Genomic DNA, 20,281 nt, shown 5'->3' with positions numbered 1-20,281 from the left:
AAAACGGTTTTGTGATGTTCAGAGGGCGCTTCCTGTGTTTTTGGTGCCTGTTGCCTCTGGCCCTGTCAAGACCTTCCAGCTGCGTCAACACCTTCCACGTTTCTGGTTTTCAGTAAAATACTGTTTGCTGCACAATAATGTGTTCCCCTCTGGATCCTCTTGTGCTTCTCATCTCCATAAGGGCAGTTTTCTACTGATGAGCGAGTTTCTAATGGCCAAAAAATACAAATCCAGAAAATTCTGGAAAGCATGTGGCTTTGTGCACAGGGGTATATGCAAATATAAAACTGCTAATCCAAAGAACGGAATAATACACCACATAGCTCCTGATATGCTTTCTGTAGGTTTGGTAGCCCTTTTGCTACTAATGAAGACTTGGCTTCTGCTTCTTTTCCCCATCTTCTGTTAGCTTCAGCAAGTTTCTGTACTTGATATATTCTTGGCTCTGCATTTAAGCTGAAACTGAATTCTGTGTGTTAATTATCTGATTATTCCTTTTTTTTTTTTTTTTGAGAACACTTGTGAAATATCCCAACTCATCCTAGAGTCTGTAATTCTTCCTGTTGGTGTCCCATAAAAATGTTGATATTCAAATCCTGATCTGGGAGAAATGCAATAAAGTAAGTTTATTTGAACTGCTGAGTCTCTTGGGAAATTAGTAGTAAATCCATCAGGTATTCTTGTTTACTATCCATACCATGTCAACCAGCTCTTAGAGCAGTACTTTCTACCAGACCCTCAACCCCCCATGGTGTTTAGAGGCTTCGGAATTGATAATAGATAACAGAGCCTGGATGATTTTATCAACCAATAGCTCCTTATCTGCATTATTGTTGTTAGTAATATTTTTATCAGACCCAGTGACGTTGCCTGGCCAGTTGATTTCTGGTTGGACTTCACATTAACTTCCTGAAGATAAAACTTCGTCTGACCAGCCTCGTTTGTGTCTGAGCAAAGCACTGAAGAACCAGAAACAAACACTTCTCAGTGGAGGAAAGTAATTCATGAAGAAGTTGCCAGGGAATTTTGGACTAATTCAGAATCTCATCAGCTTTGAAGCAGCCTAAAAAGCATTTTTCTAGAGAAAGACAATTTCTGCAATATCCTGCTTATTAAAGGAAATACAGACATCCTTTGCAATTTTGTGAATCCTACAGAGTAGAGTCTCTCATTGAGGCAAAGTAAAACACACCTGAGAGCAAGTCCTGGTTTGGGTGAACGGATGGCAAAAGATCTTGGCAATGTGTTAATACCAAAGTAGTTTTAAAATCCAGGCAGATACTTTGGCCACTTACCACCCATCCTTTCTAAAATTAATGAAAGGAAGAATTAACAATGCTGAGGGCTTGCTTTTAGATTAAACTTAGAGATACATATTTGTGGCAAATATGTGCTTAGAAATGCACTTAAATATTTTTAAGGCAATTAATATTCTGTGTACTCATTAGAAGAGGAGTGATTTCTTCTTTCTTACAGCGCTGACTCCTACCTGCTCAGCCACTGGAAAAATTAGCAGAACTGAAGTATGTTGTTGTAATTATTATAAGCATCTTAATATTTTTGCTTTATATTCTGGTAATTTGTTTGTAATGAGGAAAGCAAACACAAGAGGAAGTTATTTGATATTTGCATTTAAACCATTACAGGCTTACTCAATTAATGCCATTTATCATCATGCACACTTAAAATGGGCCATTTAGAAAAATCTGATTTTTTTTTTTTTTTTTTGCCTTCTGACCGATATCTCTGTCTCGGGTGTTTTGAGAGCTGGTGGCATCTGTTACTTCCAAATGAATTTTAACTTCACTGAGATTTTCATTCCGGAGGTTATTTCTGAAATGCAACTTCTTCCTTCCCCCCCCCCCCCCCCCCCCCCCTTGCTTATTCACTACTGCTTTTGCAGTTTTGGTATCAACTATGCTTTGTTAAACGTAATCCAACAGGTTTTGGAAGTTTTCAAAGACCGAGAATATTCCTCTTTTCTATTACCTTGACGCTTAACTCTGCTTCTGTGTCATTAGTGATGTGATGGAAGAATCTTCATGGGCATTACCAGTCAAATACATTGAAATAGTAGCATATGTTTTGTGTGCTAAATGCTCTTCTCCTCACTGGAAAAAGGGCTGCTCTGTGTATGTTTTAGTTCACAGAACCACAGAATGGTTTGGGTTGGAAGGGACCTTAAAAATAATCTTCTTGTATCCCTTCTGCCATAAGCAGGAACAACTTGCTAATTCTGTGGACCTGTCTTAATTTTTGCTATGGTAATGCTATGTTGAGACTGGCTCTTCAGTTTGGTAAAAGAAATAGAAGAGAAATTCTGCTGATGAATTAAAATCGCAGTATAAACCAGGCTGGTGTTGAAGTCCCACAAACACCTACCCTGGTAGCCCTTTTCTAGGTCAGGTTCAAAGGGAAAAAAAGTAGTGAGTAAAATGAACTTATTTAGGATAATAAGAGAGGTACCCATTTGCAGGGCATTGAAGAGTGACCACAGAAAATTAAATGACTCTTAATTCAGTAGTAGTTCATGTAAAAGAACATGCAGGGCAGAATTACCATCCTGCTTTTATGAAAACAAATAATCACTGTCAGATAGCTTTTGCTACCTGAGCAAGTGGTGCTTCAGTTCTTCTGAGAATTGCAGAAGCTTTCATAAGTCAAAGAGAGAAACAAATTCTAGGAATTACTGGCAAAGGGATAAGCGGAAGAAAGCGTCAGGGAGGGTTTTTTTTCTTTTTACTGTTGCTTTATAAATCCTTGGCATGTTAAATGCCACGTGCAGTTCGGCTTTCCCTTCTCCAAAAGGATGAGCTGTAATTGGGGAAGTACAGGAAAGGCCAGCGAGTATGACAAGAAGTAATAGCTTCTGTGTGGGGATCAGTTAAGGTAAAAGCCTTCTCATTCAATCTGAAGTGATTTCACTGAGAAAGAATGTAATAGGGTCTAAAAAATGATGAGTGGTGTGGAGAAAACAAACAGGGCACAGTGATTCATTTTGTGGTGCAACACAAAAATTAGGGGACATCAGGTCATGTTCAGAGAGTACAAGAGCAGGTGCATTTGCACTCAGCATCTACTGCAATTACAGAATTCATTGTTACTGGATGCTTTGGGCATGAACAACTTGACCTGAGTTTCAAAAAGACCTAAACAAATTAGTGGAAAAATAATCAGATGAGTGCTGTTGAATACCACTCCTAGCTTAGGAAGTCCCTCAGTCATGGAGGTTCCATGGTTATCCATAATATGGTGTAATGTTTTTAGGGTGACCAGAATTAGTTTAAATGGTCCGACATTGAGAAGCTTGTTTTTATTTTATAACTAATAAAAAATTTGCACAGTTATTTTCTGTATGAAATTTATTTAACTGTTGAAAGCAGTTAAGAGCTCATTTGAATGAAAAGTATCAAAATATAGAGTGGAATGTACAAACCAAGAATAACTGCAGGTTTTCTTCTCATCTCCATCTAACACCTGTTGCAGTAAGTAAATCAGAGACTTACAGGATGGTTGGGGTTGGAAGGGACATTAAAGATCATCCAGTTCCAACCCCCTGCCATGGGTAGGGACACCCTCCCCTAGACCACATTTCTCAGAGCCCCATCCAACCCAGCATTGAGCACTGCCAGGGCTGGGGCATCCACAGCTTCTCTGGGCAACCTGTGCCAGGGTCTCACCACCCTCACAGGGAAAAATTTTTTTCTAATAGTTAATCTTAAACTACCCTCTTTTGGATTATTGTAGAAGATTTCTGCACCTAGGAGATCTCTGCACATGACTTCCTCAGGCACTGGCAGGAGAAGTGATGTTTCTATCGAATTGTACCTAGAGCAGTAACAGAATTATGAACTCTGAGTAGTGGAACTTGTTTTGTTCCTGAGTTGGGACAGTGAGTGAACTTTGTAATTATAATACTGGACAGTGTCATGATTTATCCCAGCTGTTGGCCAAGTACCATGCCAGGTGCTCCCTCAGCTCCTGCCCTGGTGGGATAGGGAGGAGAACTGGAAAAAGGTAGAACCCCTGGACTGAGATCAGAACAGTGGTGAGCCCCTGGCACAGCTTGCCCAGACAATCTGTGGCTGTCCCATCCTCAGAAGTGTTCAAGGCTGGGGTTGGATGAGGCTCTGGGCAACCTGGTCTAGGGGAAGGTGTTCCTGCCCATGGCAGGGGGTTTGGAAGCGGGTGATCTTTAAGGTCCCTTTCAGTCCAAACCATCCTGTGATATACTTACTGGACATGGTGTTCTATGGTGTGGAGTATCCCTCTGGCCAGCTGGGGTCAGCTGTCCTGGCAGTGCTGCCTCCCAGCTCCTTGTACACCTGTTTGCTGGCAGAACATGGGAAACTGAAGAGTTCTTGCTTTAGAGTAATCACTGCTTAGCAAAAACTAAAACATCCATGTGTTACCAACGTTAATCTCACCCTAAATCCAAAACGCAGCACTGTACCCAGTACTAAAAAGAAAATTACTATGCTAGACAAAAGCAGGACAGGTAGACATTTTAAATTCATAGTTTGCGTTCCCTTGTTAAGGTTTCTTTTCATATTGTTGCTATACTGACCTGGTTTTTATCTGTCTAAACTGCTGGAGCATTTTGGTGTTTGTAGTTCTGCAGACCCCTTTGAGGCTATATAAAGCACCTGGTCCCATTGGCTGTTTCCTGACACAGCACTACCCCTTCCTTGTGCAAAAATAAGTGTTGTGTCTGCCTTTAAAACTTGTTACTCCCTCTTGCAGAACGTCTTGGTAAGCAACAGCTGAGACCCCTGGGATGTTCCTGCTGTGTTGGGTGATCTTCGTATTTTCCAGCCTGCAGTACTTCCTGTTTCTAGTGAAAGTTTTGGAAGTTCATGACATGTGCTTCATTGTCTGCCAGATCAGTAGGTCTGACAGTAAAGTGGTTGAACAGTCAACCTGCTGCATCTAAACAGCAGTAGAATATTAATTTTATGTTTATGACAGCTGTTAGGGTTGGGGTTTTTTTTTTTCAGCGTCACTTTATAATGAATCATATAGGATTTTAAAGATTTTTTTTTTCTGGTAGAACTCTTACAGTATTTTTAGGTTTTGGCTTGGCAGGTAGTTTCTGAGTATTTAAAAGAAAACCTTTTGGATTTGCTGGTGGCTTTTCTTTGCCTGATTGCCACAGCAGAGCCCACAGAGACATCTCCTTATTTTGCTTTATGTTTACCCAAGTAGCTTGCAGAACAGGGCCTTGTGATTGCTAGAAAACAGAAAAGGATTAACATTTCAGATCTCAAGTCGATGTTGCTTCATCGAAGCAAAGTTGTGATCGTGTAATAAAATCCCAGCCATCCCCAGCCTTCTCCTTTCCACCAGCAGGGATGGCTCTGATGGTCTGCAAGGGAACCCCTGCCACAGGGGAGGCTTACAAAAAACAGGGCTTCCCCCATGAGTCTGCATGTCCCACATGTGTCTCACATGGGGAGAGGTTTCCAAGGGGTCTAATGATAGAGCAGGAAACCAGAAAATCATTAACACAATTATTACTCAGAATGTTGTAAATCTCTACATAAGACATGTAAGTAAGGAGACCAGCTACTGTTAGGAAGGTGGGTAGTCCACATAATCAACTGAGGGTGCTATGCGCTGTTTGTTATTTTCTTTGAGTGTTCTCTGCATTCTGCTCTATGAAGGGGAATAAAAGTAATAAGGGAAGAAAATTTTGAACCTCTGTAAAGTGATTCTTTCCTCATTTGAAAAAATCCAAATTACAACTTAAATAGTATAAAATCTAAGGATTGTCTTTTCATCACTGTATACGTATTACTGAAGCAAATGTGGTGGAAGTGTTAATTAAAAGATGAATTTCATACACGTGCTGTAAATCTTACCGGTCCCAGTGACTTCCCTGCGTATCTGTTCCCTGTCAATGTTAAGCAATTTAATTTTTTTCCCTAGTATTTCATATCTTCATCCTTGGAGATGCTCAAAAACCATCTGGGCAGCTGGCTTGGGTGGCCCTGCTTGAGCAGGGATTTGTACAAAGTGAGTCTGCACTGCCTTCCAGCCTCAACCAGATGTGATTCTGTGAGTTACCCAAGTTGTAAAGTGTGTGGAAGTCTCAACCCTTTTGATGGCCCATATGGACAGGAACTTTAGTCCTTGTACCTTTGGGGAATTTCTTTTAGTAAGAAAGAAGGCTTTTGTGTCCTCACCAGCCAGGTGAGAACTATGATATAATTTCCTTGAAATAATACTTTTTTAAGTGCAATGTTCCCTAGTATTTTCCTAAAGTTTTAATAAAGGATAGTGATAGTAAAAAATATCCAAGATACATTGGAGAGTTGTACAATTAGGTTTTTTGAATCTGTCTCCCTGCTAACTCACTGTACATAGGCAAGACCTTCATTGAACCAGAAAGTCATGAAGAGAAGGTGCAAAATAAAACCTTATATATGAATCTGCAAATGAGCTTCACATTTATTCATCATCCATGGGTCCTTCATTCCCAGTAGCTTCAAAGTAGAATTCCATAACCAGATCTGATGACGTTCATTAAACATACTGGGAGGCCATAAACATTAAACATACTTGGAAGCCAGGTGCTTCCAAGAGCATCTCTGAGGTGTATCTGAGATGGCCCTTTGCCAGGCCAATGCTAGGATCCATCTCTAGGAATTTGACTCGTGAAATGCAGTGCTCCTGTTCTTCCTTAATCTTCTGCAGGAAAACTTTCACTAAGTTTTTTTCACAACTAACATGCACTACTTTCATGCTGTTTAATGAGCACCGTGTTTTCAGTCTTCCAACGGCATATTGAGGCACAGTTTGCTTTATTGCAGAGACAGCAACTGAGATGTTGTTTGTCTCATTTAGTATAATTTGGGTCCCTCCTCTAGAGAAGCAAACAGCAGGGGAAAAGCACCATAAGGATGTAAGCTCATATAGTTGTCATGTATAGTGAAACAATCTGTGTCTTCTTAGGCAGTCCAGAGTTCCTGGGAGTGAGTGTGTGCCCCTGAACTTCGCCTTCCCAGTGAGCTGGGTGCCTGGTAATGGTAATGAATGAAAGCTGGCAGAGAGTAAATGGCTTTTATTTGATTGAAAGTTTCAGCAGGCGCACAGTAAAGCAGAGTTCTTTTTGCCCAGTTTAACTAGGTTAAAGAAAGTCGCCAAGATGGATCAGAGCAAGGCCAGGGTTTCCGGTGGTCTTCCTGGAGCACTTCAGGCGTGGTTGTCTCGGGCTGTGTTGTGGGTTTTGTTTTGAGTGCTTTGGCGTCTGCCTGTCTTCTAGGTGTTTATGTTTTGCTCTCTTCATTAAGGTTGCATTTAGAAATTTGGGGGTTACTGGCACAAGATTGTCCTTTGGATCCAACATACTTGGAAACGCGCTGCAGACCATTATGAATGGCTCTGCTGGACGCTGCCTGCTTTGGGAATCCTCATCCAGGAAACATCCAGGGATGTTTGTTCAGATGTGCCAAAAACTGAGGGTGTGGGGTTTGCGTTTATTTTGTTTTGTTTTCTGTAATTTACTGTTACAAGGGATGTGTTCCCAAGATGATATTTACAAATCATCATCCAGCATGTTTTTTCAGAATAGGTTGGTGAAAGGGGTTTAACACGAGCCATTTGGGTTTTGGACAGGTAGTCACTTTTCAATGTTTCAGATGTCCAAAAAACATTTCAGATGTTACTGAGTAGTTTAACTGAAATAGGAGAAGCAGTTTCAATTTACACCAGCTCAGGTAACTACTTGGAAGACCCAGTCACAAACAGGATTTTTTTCTTTTAACCTTAATTTTGTATTTCTCTTCATTGTGGTTTAGAGGTGTTCACTGAGCATTTTAAATGTTATACATTGTCTTCCTAAATCAGTTCACTTTAGGTTAAAAAATAATCTTGCTTCAATTTCTGTGCATGAAGCAAGACAGATTTCCCATTTTCCATGTGCTGTAGCAGGCATATGATTTCAGTATTTCAGACCAAGCTGCGCAGTTTTACGTTCTGGGAATTTTCCTCTCTTTTCTTGGTTTTATTTATAAGATTGAAGCTTGTAGCAGGTTTTTCTCCATGCCCACCCATGTCGCAGATTCTTCTACCCAGTCATTTCTCCACTTGTCATTTATCCTTTGCAATATTTAATTATATTTTGACATGTTGTACATTAATTTTTTAAAAAATGTGGATGTATCTTCTGCTGAAGTTTTTTAAATAATCTGCTGCTTTACTCTAACTGGACTTCTTTGCAAGAGGTGTCTGTACTGGCCTCTGAGTTCAAACCCATGTTCACTGGAAGTTTTAAAGTGGACCTTCCTCTGGCACTGTGGTGAGACAGATACCCATGGACACAGGCAGGATGAGGCACATGTATCTTAAGGTGGATATGCCAGAGCACATCTGTCAGAGTCCTATGATTTTTATGTTGCTTAGGTTTCAAAATCAAAGTATGCAGGAGTGCAGAAACTCCAAATTCTGCTGCTGTGCAGCCTTGACCCTTGTTCCTGTGCATTCTGGTGCACTTGGAACAGCACATTGCCATGCCCTTCTGATAAATCCCTGACTCACCCTGAGCAAAGGAGGAAGTGATCCTGAAGAGGATTTAAAGTTGCACAGACAGTGTCAACTTTGTGTTTCATGTTTCAGGGCAAAACCAAACTTTCTAGTCAAATACAGCATTGTCAGCTGTAGATGTATATATTTTTCTGTCTAACAACTAGGGTAATGCTAAAAAATTTATGTTCCTTAAGTTCAGAATGAAGTTTAAGCTGGCATAAACCATGTCCTTCACTCCTTCACCTCCTCAACCCTGTGCCAACATAGTGTAACCAGGAGTGAATTTGTGCAGGGAATTGAACAAAGTTAAAGGTAACAGGGGAGGAAAAAAGGTTTAATATACCCCATATTAGCATGCTCACTGTGATGTTTGTTCAGGGCTGACACAGTGGGTGCATGAGAGGAGATGTGGGGAGAACGGGAATGTCTGAAACTCCAACCTTGTATGAAAAGTTAGTCAGTGAACAGCTCTCCCCTCACCCCATTCCTCATTGCTATTGAACAGCTTTAGTTCATGGTGGCACTTTGTGCTATGGAAATAATGTAAGCATCCAGTCTCATTTTTTAGCTAGAGATAGTAACTTTGTACTCTTTTAATTTTGTTGTGTGGCAGAAGGTATTTACATGGATTAGCCTGTCTGTAAATAAAATGGATGTTTGCAGCACAAGGGAAAGCTTAAAAATGCAGATAAAATACTAAATTCTTTTTTCATATTTTGTTACCCAGAAGTCAAAGAGCAGTCTGCAGAAGAGGATGCCCAGACGGAAGTGGAGAGCACCAAGCAGCTAACACCAGTCCTTCAGCACTCCGTGTCCGAGGAGTCCACGAGCTCCACCGCCTCCGTGGGTGTGGAAGCCAAAACCAGGTGAGCGAGAGAGCGAGGAGGAGGTGGCTGCTGAGTCAGGGGCAGGGCTGGGGCTCGGCTCTGGGGTGCAGAGTGCTCGAGGCACTGGGCTGGGACTCGATGCCGCTGCTTTGAAGTGCCTGGGACTGGTGCCTTAATTGGTGTACGGGGAGATCAAGGTGAAGAGCATGTTCCATGAGTGCTGCCCTCAGACTGCTCTGGGAAGCCTTGAGTTACAGCATGTTAGCTGGGTAAATTAAAAGAGGCGTAAGTGATAGGAGATAAAATGTGATTACTGAAGCTTTCCTGCTGTGTAGGAAATGGTGTATTAGCAAATTTATGTAATGTTATTTTTGATGTTTCAGCTTGTATGAGTGTATTTTCAGGAACAAAGTAAACAAATCTCTTGTCATATCTACTGTGTTCTTCTTATTTTGGAATTTATAACAGAGAAAATAACGTTTGTATTTTTTAACTTTTTATTAATACAAATTAGCCTAAAAGCCTAAAAGTGAAAGTATTAATTATGTTATATGAGGGAAACCAGAACATGTTGTCTGTGATCACTGTTAAAATGGTGTCACAGAATTCTAACAGAGCTTCTCTGGTGAAGCTCTGATAACAGCTTCTAACCCAGTAGCAGGTCTCTCCTGCTGCAGGAAGTGCTGTTACCAGCTACCAGACAGTTACAGGTGTAATTATATTTTGACAGAATTGGAGAGAATTGTCGTCATCATTTTTCTTCCTCCTGATCCAACACAGAGCATATTTTCCATGCACAAAAAATTACTTAATCTACTTGATGCATGTTTAATTTCATGTTTTATATGCTCCCAAACTTCTTAGATTCCAAGAGCTGCTTTCCTTCTTACAGAAAATTTCAGTTAATTAGTTCCTGTGCGTATACCTGAGTGAAATACGCAAAAATTTCTGTTCTTGATGGAATTTTCCAAGGCTGAGATTAAATTGCACTAGATACGTAGAGCAACTTGAACTGAGCAGCTGCTTTGCTTCATTATTTGACCCTGTTTTGGATCATTTGCAAAAATTTTAGTGCTGTTTCATCTGCTCTCTGTTCTTCTCAAGGTTACTTTTTTGCTGTTACCGTGAATATTTGATTACAGCACTTTATATAGCCATAAACTTATTTCTTAAAAGCTGGACAGCAGTCTCCTGTAAGAACTTTGCCTGGTTCTAAGCCAGCCCTTATTTGCCCTCAACTTATTCTTCCTTCCAACTGAAAGTGTTGACTTTGATCAGTCAGGATGGAATGGCTATTATGTGCTCATTGCTTTGGCTGATCAAAGCATTAAAAAGCTGAGTACTATTAATTTTTAATTAAAATAATAGTGATCAGACTCTGACATTTTGGAAAGAAATGAATCAAGAAGATGGGAAACCATTAATTGGAAATCAGAGCTTTCTCTGACCCCAGGTAATTTTGATTTCAAACTTAGATGCAGAATGGGAGTCGGTTGCAAATGTCATTGATGTCCTTATAACAGTGGTAGGGGGGAATCCAGATGTCAGGGTTTCTATGGAAGTGAGTCTTGAAAAAAGCGTCTTCTGATCTATGACTTTTGATCAATCCTTTGTGTCATTGTCTGTGGAGTGCTGCCACTGACATTGTGTCATGCAGGGGTTGGAGGACTGAATTCTGGGGGCTTGACTCCGTTTTCTTAGGAGAAAATGCAGCGTGTGAAATAACAGACACTGCTGATGATTGTGTAATGATTGGAGGAAATGTATCAAGATTTAGGATAAAGTGTGACTCCACAGTGCCTTAGAACTGTGACTCTGGGAAGTAGTTTTGAAGCTGATTTCTAGATAATTCATACTCATCAGCTTCATCTCTTTCTTGGTAAGCTTTTCTGTTTCTGTTTTATAATACAAGTAACTTCCGCTTTCTAATAAAATTGAAGTGTTTCTATATTAAAAGTAGCTTTAGGTATGTGAGCCATAGGAGAATTGTGAGAAAATATTACAACAGACAGAGCAGAAGTCACTTAGAAGACAGAAAAGAACCCAAGCCTCCATGAGAAGTAGGTGTAGGTGGAGCTACTTTTGCATTGCTTTTTTCAGAGTTGAGTATAAGACAATTCTGTATTTCTGTCTTTGGTAGTGAAGATAAAGGAATTAGAGAAGCACAGGACACAGGGCATAAAATAAAATCTTTTCCGTGAAAAAAATAATTTTCTACTGAAAACCAGTGATTTTTAACATATTAGGATATGTCAAAATTAGGATGGGGATTTCAGTAACTGAGAGATTAGCCAGAGCTTGGCTTGTGTGGTATTTTTCTCTGGATTCTTCCCGAGACTGTGGCTAAATAAAAACATTCAAGAGAAAGGCGAGAGAGCTGATAAATTTTTGAACCTTCCTGAGGTGGGATATGGGAGACCAAGAGAACTACTGACATCAGGTGAGATTGGGGCAGGGAATTAAAGAACAGATTCAGGATTAGTGCTCAGAAAGCAATGTGTTAAAACCCCATTAAAATACAGAGAATTGGAGCCATACTGGGGTAGGGAGGCTGAAAGGAGTGAGGCGTGTGCTTGAAAGGAATGAGTGAATTATTGACCACATGTGGGGAGGGGCAATAACATCAAGCAAAGATAAACTCCCAAGCCTTGCAGTGGCAGGAGTAACACTGCCAGCTCCTATATATCATGAGCATCATGGGTTTTGGAGCCTTTTCCTTTGGTTGTTCCCTTTTTTCTTTTTATAAGCCTTGTGAGAAGCTTCTGTCAGGCCGGGACTTATGGCTGAGTGGAATCCAGCTTCTTCGAAAGGAATCTGCTCCCTTGGTTTGTGCTGCCTGCAGGGAGCAGGGGAAGTGCAGCCCTTGGGGAAGGCAGGGAGCCAGGAGCCGGCTGCGACTCAGAGCAGAGCCCACTTCCACCTTCCTCCTCTGTTTCCCACATTGGCAACCCCAGGCATTAACAGCTAACGAGAATGGCCTAGAAACACAATTTCATAGAAGAACAAAACACCTTTTGATTCATTTTACTTTCTGTCTGCTCTCAGAGACTGTGAATTGCATTAATTGCACGTTTTCAGTCCTTTTGCCGTAATCATGAAGACGGAACATCCGTAAATAAGTAGAAGCTGAGGTTTTCACACAGCTCTTTTTGATTTTGGTACTTTGGCCCGCTTAAGTATCTGCTCTTGTGAGATTGTTGCTAAAACTAAAAGAAAAACAAAACTGGCAAAACACCTTCCTGCTTTCTTGCTTCACTTGTAATTGGACAAAGCACGTAATTTTCATTCCAGACCAATTGCGCCATTCCCCCTTATTTTATTGCTGCTGTTGCTGCTAAGATGAAATCTGGAGTGTGGAGATGGAGGGCTTGGGTGATTTATTCCATCAAAAAGAAGTGGTTGGTGAACATCTGTAGATTGCGTGAACAAAGAAAGTAGTGAAAAAGTAGCAGTGAACTTCCTTATGTCTGTTCCTTTTTTTTTTTTACTTTTTTTAAATAATCTTAAAGCACATTGCAAGACTTGTAACACTCAGAGCAACACTCAGTGGAAAAAGAAATTGTGGAGTGGCAAAGAGTAGACAATCTGGACAGAATAACACTGGTGGAAGGTAAAGCTAGATCTCTAGGCAGGAGGAAGTTAGATAAAAGATTAATATTAAAATGTGTTTCAAAATTTGTTGAAGTTGTAAACACATATTTTGAGAAGATACCAGTATTAAGGTTAATTCTGAAACTGATTATTTCTTTTCATGAACATGTACTCTGATACAGTTTGTAGTTTTATGTGAATTCTTTTCTCCAAGATTTTTTTTCTGCAGAGAATGGGCTTTAGGCACAACACAGGGCATTTGAAGTCGTTGCAGAGTTTTGCCTTTACATTTCCAGCTCTAGATCCATATAAGCACTTACAGGATTTTCCTCTGAAGTCAGTGGTTTACATCTGGAAAGAGGACATTCCTTTGTGTTCCAAAGTGAAGTACTGTTTCAGCATTGTATTAATGACCAATCTAACCCAGAGTGAAATTGCTGATTTGGCTAGCAGGGCACAACTAAAGACTAAGACCACACACTGAAAAATGAGAAAAAAGGTAAATATTTACTGGTTTTTCATCCTGTTTGTTCATACATTATTAGGGAAACAGTCTCAAGAAGGATTCTGTGATGGATCATTGTTAAAGCAACTTTGCCTTGGATTTATAGGGCAGGAAGGGACCTTTGGAAATCATCTAGTTCATCTCCTTTTCCAAGGCAGTTATCTACAGCTGTCATTCCTGACACAAGCTTACATAAACTGCTCTTAAATCTTCCAATAATAAAAACTTCATATCTTCCCTAAACAGTCCCTTCCAGTCTCTTCTTTGTTTTTACTGTTGGAACCACTTTCCTCACATCTAACCCACACTCTCCTCGTTCTGGGTTTATTCCATTACTACTCGTGCCATCTGCCAAGGATAATGGAGGACAGCTTTGTGCAAAAGCCTCTCAGTTTATTTCCCCAGCATGCTTTACCTCGTAACAGAAATCCCAAATTTGTTCCTACTTTCTTTGTAGATGATGTTTCTTGAGCTCCAGTCCTTCTTGCTGGTTTGAGTTTTCTCCAGATGGTCTGTGTCTTTCTTGGAGCGCAGAAGGCGTGTCACACAAATGGGGCCAAAGAAGGGTTTCACAAGCAGCCAGAATCCTGCCTTTTGCTTAGGCTGAACAATTGCCATTGTGGCCATAATGTGTTTAATGCTCTCATGTAGAACTTGTGCCTCGTGGGATTTGATGCCATAATCAATAACATTTATGACTGGGTCTTTAAGTTGCACAGACCTTTGCTCCGTGATTTAATCAGTTCTGTAGGAAGGTCCAACCATGGAAACCAAACTTTGAAGTGTCTCCTGCCGAGCGTGAGCAGGTACTCACAGGTGCATCAGGTTTCTGGAGTACCACTTCTAGCCTCTCACAGATGTTCTTAGGCAGTTTTTCTGTCTCATCCCCATCCTGAGGCTGCTTGTCTCTACCTGGGTCTGTCCTGCTGCTTCCAAGTGCTGCGCTGGTGGGCAGCAAGTTGAGCACTGGCAGGTCAGTCTTATGCCTGGACAGATTTTCTGTCCTCTGGAAGATGGCAGTCAGACAGACAGAAGTGTCCCGTGGCTGGCAGTCTGTTAGGCCATGCTGAAGGACTGATGGCAGTACTCAGAATAGCATGGGATGCCTGCTTTGTCAGAGATGGCACAGGTACAGGATAATCACAGGCAGTGGTAAGAGTCAGGGATCTTCTGCTCCAGTGTTGAGTGAATGCAGCATTTTCTCTCATTTCTTCCAAATATCACCTCTTCCATTTGTTCTTTTGCCTCCAGCTTTCTTTGTCAGCCTCTTGGGTTTTTTCATGTTGTTGGATCCTCATATTCTCATTCTCTTTGCTAATTGCTAAACTGCTCATCAGTTTTAATCATTGTTTTCAGGGTTCACTTAGCTGAGGTTTACTCTTCTTTGTCTCTTTGTCTGATGTTGAGTTTCCTTCCTTCCATTTCCAGTGGCTTCTAGACAGGTGTTCATGACATGGTATTTCTTCTCATCCTTTAATCCATTTTCTTTTCATTTTCTGTGTCAGCTGCGACTGTTTTCTTCTTGCTTCCTTCAGTTGTCAGTGTGATCTGTGTTATTTCCCATAGTCAATTGTCCCGTTTCTCCAGAACCTTCCATTTCCCTCACACAGCAAACTCTGTGTTGTGTCCTGCATTCCTTTCTTGCTTCCATACCACAGCTGATTGGAAGTACAAGCAATTTAAATGTTAAAATCTTGACTCACAGCACCCCAGAGCTGTAGATGCAGAGATGATCCCTGTGAGTGTCTCTGGCCTTTGCCAGACGGATGTTCATTCACAAGGAATGGATGGTGCATATGGAGTTTGCTTTCATGTAGGGACTGAGAGAGACTGGAGTGTGCTTAGTGAAAAGAGAATTTTTGTGCTTGTAGCTTCAATGTGCTGAAACTCTGCTTGAGCACATGGGATCTGTTTGGTGAGGTTAGAAGCATTTAGAGAAACAAGTTTGGACTAATTTATATAGGGTTACAGAAAGTGTATCTATAACTTCAAATATTAATATAGTAAAACTTAAAATGTTTCACAGAACAGAAGGGTTGATCAAAGAAGTAGATTCCAGTTAAACAATTGAGGACCCTTCAGTCTGTAAAAGATGTTGGAGAAGGAAGATAAGAAGCTTCAGAATCATAGGTGGCATGGGGAAGGTGGCTGTATCCTGACTGTTTAGTTTCTTTTAATGCAAGAAACTGAGGGTCATCAAGTGAAACTTTTAAGGGTTAGGTGTGAAATAAAAGGAGGTGATTCTTTGTACAGCAGAGAGTTGTCTAGAGTGACACTGAAATCCTTGCCAAAGGATGTGGTTTGCTGAAGCTTTAGGTGTGGTCAAGAGCAGACTGGGCAAGTTCATGAAAAAGAAGCTGAGAACGAGTGTACAGCAATCACAGCTGACACAGGGAGGCCCTGAACTGAACACACGTGGGGGCATGGACAGTACCACGTCTGCCTCCTATTTAATATCCCTGTGCTTCTGCTTATCCTGCTTACATGGAGCTTTCTTAAAAACTGCTGTTTAAAGCCAGCTTGGCAAATGGTAAATATCACTAATTTTCAGATAGGAAGACCCTACTTGGTGTTTTTATTAAATTGCCTCTAAGAGATGGTGGTACCTCTTTGTGTTGGGTGTGACTGTGGCTGCTGCATCCCTGGAAGTTCGAGGCCAGGCTGGGTTGGGCTGGTCTAGTGGAAGGTCTCCCTGCCCTAGCCAGGAGGATTGGAACTGGATGATCTTTGAGGTCCCTGCAACCCAAACCATTCTGTGTATTATGTTTTAATTACCAAGAGAGTGAATTTGGCTTACACAAGACAATCTTTTCTGGGGACAGATGCATACTGAAGGTTGAAGCCACAGGACTTTTTATTCTTTGACTTTTATGGCTCAGAGGTTAAGATTCCTGTCAGAATTCCCACCTTTCAGGCACACGCACAGTTGCATTCAATATGGGATTGTTATTTGAGAGTATGAGTCAGTTCAGATGGACATTAAAGAACGATCTAAAGGGCCTTGGAGTAGACCTCTAAATTCACTTTATTCAGCATTGGCATTCTGGTAACTCCTCTTGGATTTAGCGTATGTTGGACCCTAACGGAGCCTTAGATATTTGTTTAAATTAAAGCTGACACAATTAATGGTGAATAAGAGCATGTTTTCTAAATTTCAAAATGTCTGTAAGATGTGTTGCTTTGGTTGTGTTTGAAGGGTAATGTTTTCTTTCTTTCAAATGAGAAGAGTATCATTAAGTTGATTCTATGGCTGTAGAGGGCCAACTGTGCTGTTTGAAGAAATTGGAAAAGAGTTATTGTCTAATGCAGTTTAATTGCTTTGTATAAACTTCTAAAATTCTTCACCTGAAGTTCATATGAACTCTGTCCTGCCTCCTTTTTTTAACGGAATTGTGCTGTAAAGTTGAATACTCCTTTCAAACCCAAATCTCTGTAATAGTGTAATAGTGTCAGACCATAATTTCATGTTGTTCTGTGATTCAGTTACCTATTAGAAGGAGATGGTGTGTCAAATGCTTAAATACAGCTTTTAGCTGAGATTTTTTCTTCTTTCTCTTTGTGGTATCTCCATTTGCCCTTTCCAACCTTGTCTGTCCTTAATATCCTTTATTCAGAAGGGTGATTTATTGGGTTGTTAATCCTGTAGCAATGTGAAGCTGTTATGCCTCACCGAATACGGTTTCTTCAGTAGTTTCCTTTCAAGCTTCTTCATTATTGAGGTCCAGATATTTACAGAATATTTAGATGATGTCGAAAAGCTTTATCTGAATCTGAGTTTTAGAGTAACTTTACCTCTGTGAATATCTCACATGTATTAGAACTCACACTGATGCAGACCCCAGGTGGTGTATCAAGTCAGAAATGGGGGTTTTTTTCACTTAAAATGCAGCTTGCAGGTCTTGATTTGAATTTACATAAATGATACAATGGTGGATCTTCACTAAGGGGACCACTTTACTCTTTAAATAACACAACATAAAATGAGAGCAAAGGCAAAGTATTTAGTGCATTAGGACAACTTGGCAGAGCTAAATAAATAGTAGGTCCCCTGTACCGTTTAATTTAGCCTTTTAACATATGTTAAAACTACTAACAGGGTTAGGTGGGAGAAGAATTCTCAAGGCCAATTCTCATCAGTCTGCTTCGGTAATCAGTACAGACGATGCACTGAAGTTCTGTTTTGCTCCCAAATACTCCATTTCATTGTGTTGAGCTTAATTTTAATTGTGAAAAATAGATATTAAAAATGTTTTAAATTTCTGTAGCAACTAGTGTGTGAAAAGGACATCCTGAAGGCATTTTCAGATGTTGAGGAAAATTATTGTGTAATTCCTTTTAAAACAAATGCACTCGTAGCAAAACTCACTATACCCTTTTCACTTTCTTTTTCAACCCAAAACATGAATGAACTAGATCTTTATGCTTTCCAAGTTGGGTTTCTTTCTAACTTCAGTGCAATTGTGTTCATAGCAAATGGCAGTAGTGATGATCTGCAACTTAGTATTGAGTGTTGAGGCAGTGACTATAGCTAGTGGACCTTACTGGAACTGCTGTGCCTTGCATTTTCTCAAATATAGTCCATTGTTTTTTCCTGTTTAAACCTGGTTTTAGTGTGATTAATTGGAAAAGGTGAATGCACAGCAAAACTCCTTTGGTAATACCAGTAACACGGTAGGCTGGGAGGGGATTTCAGAAAAGTTACGAGGCGAGCATCCCTTGAGCTGAATCCAAGAGTTTGAAATTCTCCTGCTATTGTCATCGTCCCCTTTATCTCCGTGTGATGCTTGGATTCCCCTGTGCAGGCTCCCCTGAAAGAAGGGCACCTCTAACACCTTTCTGCAGAAGAGGCAGCTGCAGGATTTCCTTTGGTCTGCTGCCCTCACCACCAAGTACAGAAAGGGTTGGGTAACTTCAAGCATCTCACTGGTAGACAGGCTCAGCATAGGCCACTGTCTTACTTGGCACTCAGCTGTGTGTGGACCCTGGCAACACGGAAGGAAGTTATTCCTATGAGAATGAGGAAGATAGATTTATTCCCCCCAGCTGTGCATGTGGAGTTGTGGGGGCATGGCAGTGCCCTCTATCATTGCAGCCTGTGGTGCATGTATGAAAAGTAGGCAGGAGAGTGAGAATGAGATACTGTTGAGGGTCACACAACCTCCCATGGACACATCTGAAGATTTCCAGGAGCTGCACAGTACTCAACGTGGGCACAAGTGCACATCTGTGAGATATGGGACACAGCATAAACAAAACATGTTTGCATGAGCCAGTCTGCACATCTGCTTGTTATCAAGGAGCCTTGGCTGACACAAGATGCCGCAGTGCCATATCCCAGCTCAGAAGGATCCAGGAGGGGCTTCTGCTTACTCTTGGAAGTACAACTGCAGGTGGATGTGATATGTTTAAAGTGCTGGTAATCCTGATGCTAAGGTTTAATTGTGTTTAAAAAAAAAAGTTTGAGGGACTCTCAGTTTTACCTTAATTCTCTGAATATTTGCAAGCAAACCAGATGTTTCTCCTCCTCTGATTGTGATTTAATATTGTGCAATTAGTTGCCCAATACTGCATGTGTTGAAATGAAGTTGTTTCAGTGGGAAAACTGTGTTTTAGGATGAGTCCTGATGACTGTCATCAGTCAAGTAGAGGAAATAGTGACTGTTCTCCCTTCCTTCAGGATTAAGAGGCTGCAGGGCATTTTGTTTTCCTTTGTCAGGATGTGGACAGGGGAGGATTACAGCACTTTAGATTCTTGTCAGGGGATTGAGTAAATTCTGCATGAGGAAGAGACAGTGTCCAGAGAACTCGATGAAAAAAGAACCTGTGGAAGAGAGCGAAAGAGTGATGAGATCAACACGTTTCTTGTTAGAAAGGGCATCCTTCAAACGAGATCCAAGTCTGGATCTCCTCTCATGGCTTAATGGGAACAGACATTAGCTTCAGACGTTACTAGCCTTTCTGTCTCTTACTGCATCCCCAAAACCCAGTATGTCTGGTTCATTCTGAACACAGTTTTTCCTCAGTGTTATGTATTAAAATTTCTGTGCATTCAAATATGTGAAATCCTTTGGAATGAGATGAGGCATAGGAGTACCTCCTGGTAATAAACCACTGCTGGATCTTTAAAGCTTTATAGGAAAGTAGCATTTGTCATGGGAAAATACATAATTTAAGTTGAAGTTACAGATAAGGATGAACTTCCATTTTGGATTGGAGCACCTAAGATATATCTTAAATGGAGTATTGATAAGCTGCTTCTTTCTCTTTTTTCTTAGCAGCTTATAAAAAGATTTGTGACACATCGTCTCTTGCTTCTAATCCCATTTTGAATTATACTGTTCTTAAAATATGTTAATTATGATAACGGATCTAGGGTTTGATCTTAAGATTTGCCAGTATCTCTATTTCGTTATCTTCAGCATGAGAGCTCTTCTTGCATCACAGATTTAGATCCTCTAATTGCATATTGACATATGGAAAGTAGATTTGTAAGTACTTTCTGCAGTCCTCAGATGATAGGAAAAAATCTCTACCTTCTGCCCATACAGACATAACTTAAAATATTTACTAAGCACTTAAAGCTAAAAGGCTAACGTGATGGAACTGGCCACTTTGTACTGCATGATAAGCCAGCAGCTGTGGCATGGCAGGAGGCAGAGGAACGTGGCTTTCCTGCAGAGGGTGTCTCCAGCGTCTCTGCGGATGCTGGGAGTTCACTGCCACTGAACGTTTGTGGGTATCTGGCTGTGGGATACAGTTGGGGCCCCTCTGCTTACCCTCCCTGGAAAGTGTGAAACATCATTTTCCCCCTTTAATAATCTCTCCCCTTTAT

General features: G+C 40.8%; 1 protein-coding gene across 1 annotated transcript in view; it reads left to right on the top strand.

Annotated features, from left to right (window-relative positions):
* KMT2C (lysine methyltransferase 2C) overlaps positions 1 to 20,281 on the top strand; it is a 193,907-nt gene that overhangs the window by 53,651 nt on the left and 119,975 nt on the right. The window contains 1 exon segment of the mRNA XM_082283329.1: positions 9,254 to 9,392. Within this exon segment, the coding sequence (XP_082139455.1) occupies positions 9,254 to 9,392 (139 nt within the window).

The sequence above is a fragment of the Coloeus monedula genome (assembly GCF_965178545.1).
Source record: "Coloeus monedula genome assembly, chromosome: 1".
NCBI lineage: Eukaryota > Metazoa > Chordata > Aves > Passeriformes > Corvidae > Coloeus > Coloeus monedula.
Note: the sequence above shows the minus strand (reverse complement) of the source record. Positions and strands in the feature narration are given on the sequence as shown.